Source organism: Bos indicus, chromosome 7, assembly GCF_029378745.1.
Source record: "Bos indicus isolate NIAB-ARS_2022 breed Sahiwal x Tharparkar chromosome 7, NIAB-ARS_B.indTharparkar_mat_pri_1.0, whole genome shotgun sequence".
Lineage (NCBI taxonomy): Eukaryota > Metazoa > Chordata > Mammalia > Artiodactyla > Bovidae > Bos > Bos indicus.
The window spans coordinates 39,622,295-39,631,642 of NC_091766.1; the positions used below are offsets into that span (position 1 = coordinate 39,622,295).

The following is a 9,348-nucleotide window of genomic DNA, read 5'->3' on the forward strand; positions in this document are numbered from 1 at the left end:
TCCGGGAGTTGGTGATGGACAGGGACGCCTGGCGTGCTGCGATTCATGGGGTCGCAAAGAATCGGACAGGACTGAGTGACTGAACTGAGCTGAGGAGGGATCAGAATGTACTTGCGTGTTTTAGCTTTTTAGTTTCCTAGAAAGAAGTCTTTGGGAATCACCTGCATAATGAGATACCAGGCAGGCCCTACTCCTGGCCCCCATTTGTACCCCCTCTCCCTTCTCATGATGGGGTTCTGAGGAGGGGTCTCAGGCATAATGCATTTTCTCCTCCTTCCCCTGTCTGCTCCCAGGAGGGGATTTAAAAGGACAAAAGAATTTGGCCTTCTGGGAATATGAGCTCTTGGCCCCAGTCCCTGGACCCTCCAACAGAGCACCTTCTCTCATCCGGCTTGTGATCCTCCCTTGATGATGGGGGCTCTGGTGACCAGGCAGTGATTGGATGGGCCCACAGGGGTGAGGAGGAGGTCACTCCTCCAAGGCTCAGGGAGAATAGAGGTAGTGTGGGATTGCAAGCTGGGAAAGTAGGCAGCTGAGAGCAAAGGGAGAGAACGGCAACCCAGAGAGAAGGGGTAGGGAGAGAAAAATGGAGACTAAAACAGAGGAAAAAGAGTGAGGGCAAGACAGCCAGAAGGAGAGCATACTTAAGCGAGAGAATGGAAAATTAGAAACAAAAGTTAGAAAAAAGGAGAGAGGGAGGAAGACAGAGATATCTATCTATATCTATATTTATATTTACCTAGGGAGAGAGATTCAGAGAGGTATAAATAGAGGGAGAACAATCAAGATACCAGGCATAGAGGGGAACAGAAACTTAGAAAGACTGATCCAAAATCAGAGACTTAGGACACGGGACTGGACTGTCTTTGGTCTCTTTAGTGAGCCATGGACACAGAAGGGAGCAGTGAGCAGGGTAAGCAAACGAAGGAGCAAGTTTGCAGCAGCCTGTGGCCCGAGGGCTACCCAGCCGCTGAGACTGTGACCTCCTCAGTGGGTGAGTGAATCTTTGGGTGGTGTTCCTGAGGAAGCAGCCGGTGTGTGGGCACCATGGGGCAACTGTTTGCCATGAGGAAGATGAAGAGGAGAAATAGAAAACCAGAATCCTAGAATGTTAAAAATAAGGGAACCTTAGAAGGCACGGGGTGGTACAACTTGTCTGCTTTACAGAGTCGGGTCACTGAGGCCCTGCCCTGAGGAGGGGGCAGAGTCAGAGCTGAAATCTGTCTCCTCACTCCTGACCTCAGAGTTCACCGACTGCATAGCCTTCTCTGAGGAAGAGAGCTGGAGGGACCAGAGCTTTGGATCTGAGTAGAGTAAGGGGCCGAGGTGGACACTGAGCACCAGGTGGGGACACCTCCTGGGTCCCCATGGGGATGGGATCTTCACTCCAGACGTGTTTTTTTCTGTGTGTGCCTTCCAGGTGTTTCCTTTTGCTCCTGTTCTCTCTTCCCTGACTGGCTCTCAGACTAATTAGTGTGGGGGCTTAGTAAGCCTGGAGGGAGAAGAGGCAAGCCTTTCCCACGAGCTCAGGTTCCTGCAGCCTGGTGGCCGGGCCAGGACTGGGATAGGGGAGAAGATGAAATGCATGCATGGGGAGGGTGCATCTGAGCAGAAGAGGGAGGGATGTTCCATCTTCCCAAGTGAAGGGTATAGGATGGGAACAATATAAAGTTTTAAGTTGCATATGAGCCATGAGAGCAGGGAGCAAGTAATAGGGGTCTTAGAGACCTGGGCAATTTGTTACCGTGTCAGAGTGAACATAAGGTACATAGGGTAAGATCAGGAAGGTGGTATGTATGCTTAGAGAGGTGGAAGGCTGTTGAGGAGCATGCCTTACATGGGGACCCATCTGGGGGAATGTAATAGGTAGTGGGCATATGGGTGCAGAAGTGAGACAGAAAGAGCGTGAATGTCCAGGACAAATGAATCTGAGGTGTGGACCTCATCTGGAGATGGCAGCCTGAGTTAGGGGACTGAGAAGCAAAGTGGAGCCAAGGCTGAGCTAGATTCAGCTGGTTCTGAAAGCTGAAGAATTTCTGGTTGGGGCAGAGTGTATGAGCAACACATTGGGCCCGAGTAGACTCTGGGGATTCCAGCATATGTGGTCTGGGATGGATGGATGGGTCTCTGAGGCAGCAACCTCTCCCTCCCCTCTTCTCCTCAGACATGAACACTCAGCCCTATCGGAACCTCTCTGGTGTAAGAGTGGGGAGACCAAAGCTTTCCCTGCAAGGAGTACAGAGGGGTCGGCCACACTCCCGGCGCCGTCACCGCACCACCTTCAGTCCAGCGCAGTTGGAACAGCTGGAGTCAGCTTTTGGGAGGAACCAGTACCCTGACATTTGGGCACGAGAAAGTCTCGCTCAGGACACAGGCCTCAGTGAGGCCAGAATCCAGGTGATGGCCCAGAATTCCGTGCCTCCACCCCCCAGGAAGAAATGCAGATTCAGTGCCTGGGAACTACTGGGGCATAAATTCTCAGGGCATTATAACCCTAACCCAAACCTTCACCAGAACAGAGTCTTATCCAACAGTCAAGGTAACCTCATCTGTACCAGGAATGTCACTTGAGTTTAACCCTGACACTAACCTAATCTAACTTAAATTCCAACATCAACCCCCAGTATCGACCCCCAACCTTAATAGTGATCTGAACCACAGAATTTCAGTCCTAACTATTTCTACACATATGTAACCTTGTCTCTAACCATGGCCTTGAAACTTGATCAGCCTGATACACCCTTATTTCTAACCATATCTTGTGTGTGTGTGTGTGTGTGTTAGTTGCTCAGCTGTATCTGACTCTTTGCAATCCCATGGACTGTAGCCCATCCATGGAATTCTCCAGGTAAGAATACTGGAGTGGGTTGCCATTTCCTTCTCCAGGGGATCTTCTTGACCCAAAGATTGAACCCAGGTCTTCTGCAATGCAGGCAGATCCTTTACCATCTGAGCCACGAGGGAAACCATATCTTAGGAATCTTAATCTTAGAATAAACTATACTCTAAAGCCAATCTGGTCTATGACAATTAAACTCATCCATAGTCTTAAACTCTAATAACCCTAGAGGAAGTTTCCCATTCTCTGGGGAAGGGAAATGTCATTTTGTCATGTTTATCTCTTTCCTGTTGGAAGTTGACATTTATTACTCACCTAAAATTGAAGCAGGGCAAATTTAGACATGGACTGGAGGAATGGTGTGGTCTTACTTTGTCACTGGGCCTGGCTCAGTTATGCCTTTTGCAAGAGCTTTGCCTCCTCTAGGGATGTGGGGGAATTTTATGCCCTGTACCTTCAGTCTTCAAGGAGAGAGTATGCATGTGATAATGCCACCTATTTGAGAGAGAGGCTCTGATGCGGCTCTTCTTCCCCCTCTTCAGGTCTGGTTCCAGAACCGCAGAGCTAAGCAGAGGAAGCAAGAGCGGTCACTGCTCCAGCCACTGGCCCACCTGTCTCCTGCCACCTTCTCTGGTTTCTTGCCTGAGCCCCCTTCTTGTCCCTACTCGTACCCAACACCACCTCCCCCAATGACCTGCTTCCCTCACCCCTACAACCATGCTCTTCCATCTCAGCCCTCCACAGGTAGTTCCTTTGCTCGACCCTACCAGTCTGAAGACTGGTATCCCAACTTGCACCCAACCCCTGCTGGTCATCTGGCCTGCCCTCCACCCCCACCCATGCTTCCCCTCAGCCTTGAGCCACCAAAGTCCTGGAACTAAAGTAAACAAGTACTGATAAGGTAATTTCCCAGTCTGTGACCCTCACAAAACAGAGAAAACTGGGTGATTTCCTTTCCTTCTAAGGGTGAAGTAAAAATATGGTGAGGGGTAGCACAGAAATTGGGAATGTAGAAATGGGAGATTATGATGAAGTCTCACTGAGGTGACTGAGTAAATTTAAGGAGGTGAAATTACTGGAAGATGTAGGGAAAAAACCCCAGTGTAGGTGACTGGTGGAAGGGTGGAATTGAGGGAAGCAATGGTTGCTGCTGATGAATGGAAATGGTTGTAGGGTATAGAACTTTGTGGGTTTCATTCATTGAGATCACAGCTGAGAACCTTTATTCCTGTTGTTTCTAGCTGATTTCAGTCAGGCATTTGATGTGTAAGTCTACTTATACATCCCTTCCCCATCACCACCGCCCAAATCTGTCATTAACTTTTGTTCATTCTATTCTGAAAATCCTGGAGAAGGGAAGGGCAACCCACTTCATTATTCTTGCCTGGAGAAGCCCATTGATAGAGGAGCCTGGTGGGCTACAGTCCATGGGGTTGCAAAGAGTCAGACATGACTGAAGGGACTTAGCAAGCACACATTCTGAAAATAGCTCCTGAATTTATTCCTCTCCTTTCTATTCCAGCAGACACTTTGCTTTTACTGGCCCACATTTTCTAATTAATCCTCCTTCTTGGTTCCCTTAGGTCCAGTCTTTCCCACTTCCAACAGGCCGTGCACGTCTGATAACATAAGAATAGCTCTCCAATGTGTTATAAACAATAAATAAATAATAACTGATAAAACACATACTCAGCCTGTAAGAATCTTCAATGTTACTTTCAACCTAACTTTTAAGTCAACTGCATGTGGTTTTGTTATTGAGCAAAGGCTCCTGTGGCACAGAAAGCCAAACTCTGACGGTGAATGTTTACAGCACAGTAAGGTTTTATCGCAGGGCTCCAAGCAAGGGAATGGGAGGCAAGTCAGATCCACTCCCACTTGGTCTTTGAGTTGGGGGTGTTTTTAAAGGAGAAGAACAAATAAGTTGAGATTAATCATCATCTTGTGACATTTCTGTGACATCTCTTAATCATAGTTGTGGAAATAAGAATATCTCTAGTTTATGATTCTCTAGTCAGGTGGTCCATGCCTGGGGCTTCTGTGAGCTTATCCTACTCTGGAGAAACAAACCTGAGTTTGCGTGTTAATAGTAATACCTACAGCAGCAATTTTAGTTGTCTGATTCTGATTGATTAGTGTTCGTTTGACACAGGATTGAGGTCAGAATAAAAGTGAATACAGTTTTGAATAGAGAGATTAATCACAAACTCACAAAAAGGAACTCAGTTTTAGAGAGGCTCAGTTTCAGAGAAGGAACAGTTTGATTAAAGGAAAACTTTTCCATTCGCAAACCATGAGTCTTGTGGCTCATAAGAGGTCATTCCCGGTGAAGTACCTCAGTCTGAGCTCTCCCAACAGAAACATGGTGTGGTATAGTTTGTGATGTCATTTATATACCTTATTGCTTATAAGGTACTTATTTTACTCATAACTTATTTAAATGTAGGCCTACCTCACTTACTGGTAGGTCCATAGAAGAATTCTGAGTAAACAAGCCTCTAGGGATTTTGTTTACAGTTTTTTATATGTATTGATATTACATAAAAAATGTCAAAACCTCTGTGAGGGACAATTCCATTTCCATGTAATTATCCCCTTGGGCCAGACTGCCTTCCAGAAAGATAATACTGGTTTGCATGCCTCTCAAAATATCAGTATCAGTATCAAAAATGATTGACATTGATCATTTTGGAAAATGTATTCCCTGAGAGTGATGTTTCCTTGCTGGTTAGTTTTTTCAGTTTTCATTAATCAATTGCTAGTGAAAGTTGAAGATAGTTTCATGTTTATTGACAATTTACTTTTTTTTCTCTTCTGCCTTGCTTCTCTGAGTTATTTGTATAATTGTGTATTGATCCAGTCATCTTTTATTAGTGTTTCAGGAACCACAGGTGAGGGATCGCCCCTTCTTTTTTCTGGATTCACCCATATTTTCCTCATTATCTGGATCAAAATATTATGCCTTGAATCATCTTAAATTTATTTTAGTTTGTGCAGTAAAATAGTCATCTAATTTCCCCTCAATCAGCTAACTGGTTTTTCCCAAAATAATTTATTTAACAGTTTAACACTGGTTTGTAAAAACATTTTCCCACATACTAAGTTCTCATATGGGACAGTTGTAGACGCCTAATTCTTTTCCACCAAGTAACTTCTCTATTCTGGTATCAGTTACATAGAGTCTTCATTATCAAACATTGTAAGGATTATTGATATCTCTAAAATGTTAAATTTCCTCATTCAAATACAAGGTGAATCTTGTCATTTTTTTCCAGCCTTTTCTTATGTTCCTCAGGAAACTTCTGGATATTTTTTCATAAAACAAATCTTTTTATTTACTTATTTATTTTTAACTGAAGGATAATTGCTTTAAAATGTTGCGTTGGGCTCTGCCAGACATCAACGTGAACCAGCTATAGGTATGCATATGTTCCTTCCCTCTTAAACCTCCCTCCCACCTCCTACCCCACCACACCCCTCTAGTTTGTCACAGACGCAGATTGATCTCCCTGTGTTATACAGCAACTTCCCATCACCTATCTATTTTACGTATGGTAATTTATATATTTCAAAGCTAGTCTCTCAATTTGTCCCACTCTCTTTCCCTATCTGTGTCCATAAGTCTGTTCTCTATGTCTGAGTCTCTATTCTTGCCCTGCAAATAGTTTCATCAGTACCATTTTTCTGGATTCCATATATGATAAAAAAAATCTTAATAGGAGTTTTATAACTTACAAAAGTTAAGTATGCTGGTTGTAACAGTCAACTCAAAAGATATATATATATATATTTGACATATATATGTGAATATATATTACCTTGAATATATATTTATATATATTAACTGGATTAATCACAAAACTTCATGTTAAGCAAACTCAACTCAACATGAGATAAACAACATTAGTAGTGTGTATCTGTCCACAACTTAATTTACTCATAGAAAAATATATAGGTATGCACACACTAATTTTTTCCTTTTTAAAAATAAAAATGAGATCCTACCATAAGTGGATATAGACATAAAAACATCTTTCAAGTGGATCACATAGATTTTACTGTTTTCATTCCATTAACTGGCAGTTTTATGAGCCACTTAACCATTCACCTGTCATTTGAGACTCACAGTTGATTTGATACTTTGTTTTGTTTTACCACCACAAATGTCACTGCAGTTGTCTCATTAAAAGATAATTCTCAGAAAAAGGTAAAATCATGACTTTCATAGATATGAAAATTTTATTTAACTCATTGTTAATAAGGCAAAGAATGATAAAGATGTGCATCCCCACCCCCATGGAAACATGGATACAATTAAGTATTTGTCCAGCCTGACTGTTGCTGGCTTTTCATGACTTTAAAATAAATTGTGATCAAATAATAGTAAAAAAAAAAAAGAAGAATGATAAAGATGTCAAAGCCAATTCATAGGACAAAGAACAAACATATTTATAGATAAGAAATAGTGAAATCAATGTGTAAATGGAGGCAAAATTGTCTCCTGGTTGAGGAGGGAAGTCAACTGACCCTCTAGAGAATGGGATTTATGCATATGTCTATAAGACAACATTCAAAAAACTAAGATCATGGCACCTGGTCCCATTACTTCATGGAAAATAAATGGGGAAACAATGGAAACAGTGACAGACTTTATTTTCTTGGACTCCAAAATCACCGCAGATTGTGACTGTAGCCACGAAATTAAAAGATGCTTGCTCCTTGGAAGAAGAGCATATCGAAAAGCAGAGACCTTACTTTACTGACAAAGGTCCATCTGGTCAAAGCTATGGTTTTTTCCAGTGGTCATGTATGGACGTGAGAGTTGGACTATAAAGAAAGCTGAGCACTGAAGAATTGATGCTTTTGAACTGTGATGTTGGAGAAGACTCTTGAGAGTCCCTTGGAGATCCAATCAGTCCATCCTAAAGGAAATCAGTCCTGAATATTCATTGGAAGGACTGATGCCGAAGCTGAAAGTCCAATACTTTGGCCACCTGATGCAAAGAACTGACTCATTTGCAAAGACCCTGATGCTGGGAAAGATTGAAGGTGGGAGGTTAAGGGGCTGACAGAGGATGAGATAGTTGGATGGCATCACTGACTTGATGGACATGAGTTTGAGCAAGCTCCGGGAATTGATGGTGGACAGAGAAGCCTGGTGTGCTGCAGTCCATGGGGTCACAGGGTCAGACACGACTGAGCAACTGAACTGAACTGAACTGAACTGAAGGTTTTAAAATCTATTCTTGGTTCTATACTCCACAGTTGGTTCTCTCGGTAGCTTTCCAGGATCATACAAGCATTGGCATGTACCTGGGGTCCCCCCTCACCTTTCGCCTCCTGCTGGTTGTGAAATGAAATATTTTTGTGAAATGAAATATTTTCTGCTATACCAATAAACAAGCCATGCCACAGCCATCAGGGATTCCAGACTTCCAAATGTAAACTTCTGAGCCCAGGTGAAACAATACCAGCTATCTGACAGCCATCAGCCAGGGCTGAGGACCTGGGGTAGGGTGTGAGAAAGCACGGGAGGCAGCCAACTGCCACATCCACTACCCCTTATGGTAAATGAGGAATTAAGGATGGGAACAGTCAAAAAGCAGGCTTTGGTTCCAGATAGCTGAGATACATATGAAAGAAATGATTTCAGTAAGCCTGGACACTTTCATCTTCCTATACATTGTTCAGTCATTTAGTTGTGTCCAACTCTTTGCGACTGCAGCATGCCAGGCTTCTCTGTCCTTCACCATCTCCCGGAGCTTACTCAAACTCACATCCATTGAATTGGTGATGCCATCCAAACATCTCGTCGTCTGTCGTCCCCTTATCCACCCGCCCTCAATCTTTCCCAGCATCAGGGTCTTTCCTAATAAGTCGGCACTTTGCATCATGTAGCCAAAGTATTGGAGCTTCAGCTTCAGCATCAGAGTGCTAAATTCCTTAACACGAGAGATCTGGTTTTGTTAATGAGTCCAAGTTTGCTCTGCTTGCCCCAGGATATACCAATAAATCCAAGGGACAAGATGTTGAGATAAAGAAGGCACTTTATTCTGGGAACTGGTTGACTGAGAAGATGGCAGGCTAGTGGCTCAAAATTAAGCTCAAAAAAACCCATCATGTTGGGGCCTGGATGCCAGGTTCTTTTATGGATTGGAGATACAGGAGGTGAGAAAACAAAATAAAGACCATTCAGTTCTTGCAAGTATCTTCTACAGCTGCAAGCCTCAGAAGGGGGATGTGTTAGTTTCACTTCCTTCATTGGTGGGCTGAGTTGAACAGGCATGCTCAGTTGCGTCTGACTCTTTGAGACCCCATGGACTGCAGCCTGCCAGACTCCTCTGTCCATGGGATTTTCCAGGCAAGAATACTGGAGTGGGTTGCCATTTCCTTCTCCAGGGGATCTTCCCAACCCAGGGACTGAACCCATATCTCCTGTGTCTCCTGCATTGGCAGGTGGATTTTTCTTTTTTCAAATTAAACTTTTTTTTTTAATGGGTCTCAAATTC

General features: G+C 43.6%; 1 protein-coding gene across 1 annotated transcript; it reads left to right on the forward strand.

Annotated features, from left to right (window-relative positions):
• Positions 1 to 463: 463 nt before the first annotated feature.
• Positions 464 to 4,525, forward strand: PROP1 (PROP paired-like homeobox 1). The gene is made up of 4 exons (XM_019964797.2): positions 464 to 994; positions 2,165 to 2,397; positions 3,382 to 3,740; positions 4,423 to 4,525. The coding sequence occupies exons 1-3, from the start codon at positions 886 to 888 to the stop codon at positions 3,718 to 3,720; spliced, it is 681 nt and encodes a 226-aa protein (XP_019820356.1). The 5' UTR covers positions 464 to 885; the 3' UTR covers positions 3,721 to 3,740; positions 4,423 to 4,525.
• The last annotated feature ends 4,823 nt before the right edge of the window (positions 4,526 to 9,348 follow it).

What these genes read in the sequence shown, in the direction of transcription:
- PROP1 (XM_019964797.2), top strand. Translation starts at nt 886, where the DNA reads ATGGACACAGAAGGGAGCAGTGAGCAGGGTAAGCAAACGAAGGAGCAA. An exon ending in GACTGTGACCTCCTCAGTGG is followed by an intron (nt 995 to 2,164) that starts GTGAGTGAATCT and finishes TCTTCTCCTCAG; the next exon opens with ACATGAACACTCAGCCCTAT. An exon ending in TCAGTGAGGCCAGAATCCAG is followed by an intron (nt 2,398 to 3,381) that starts GTGATGGCCCAG and finishes CCCCCTCTTCAG; the next exon opens with GTCTGGTTCCAGAACCGCAG.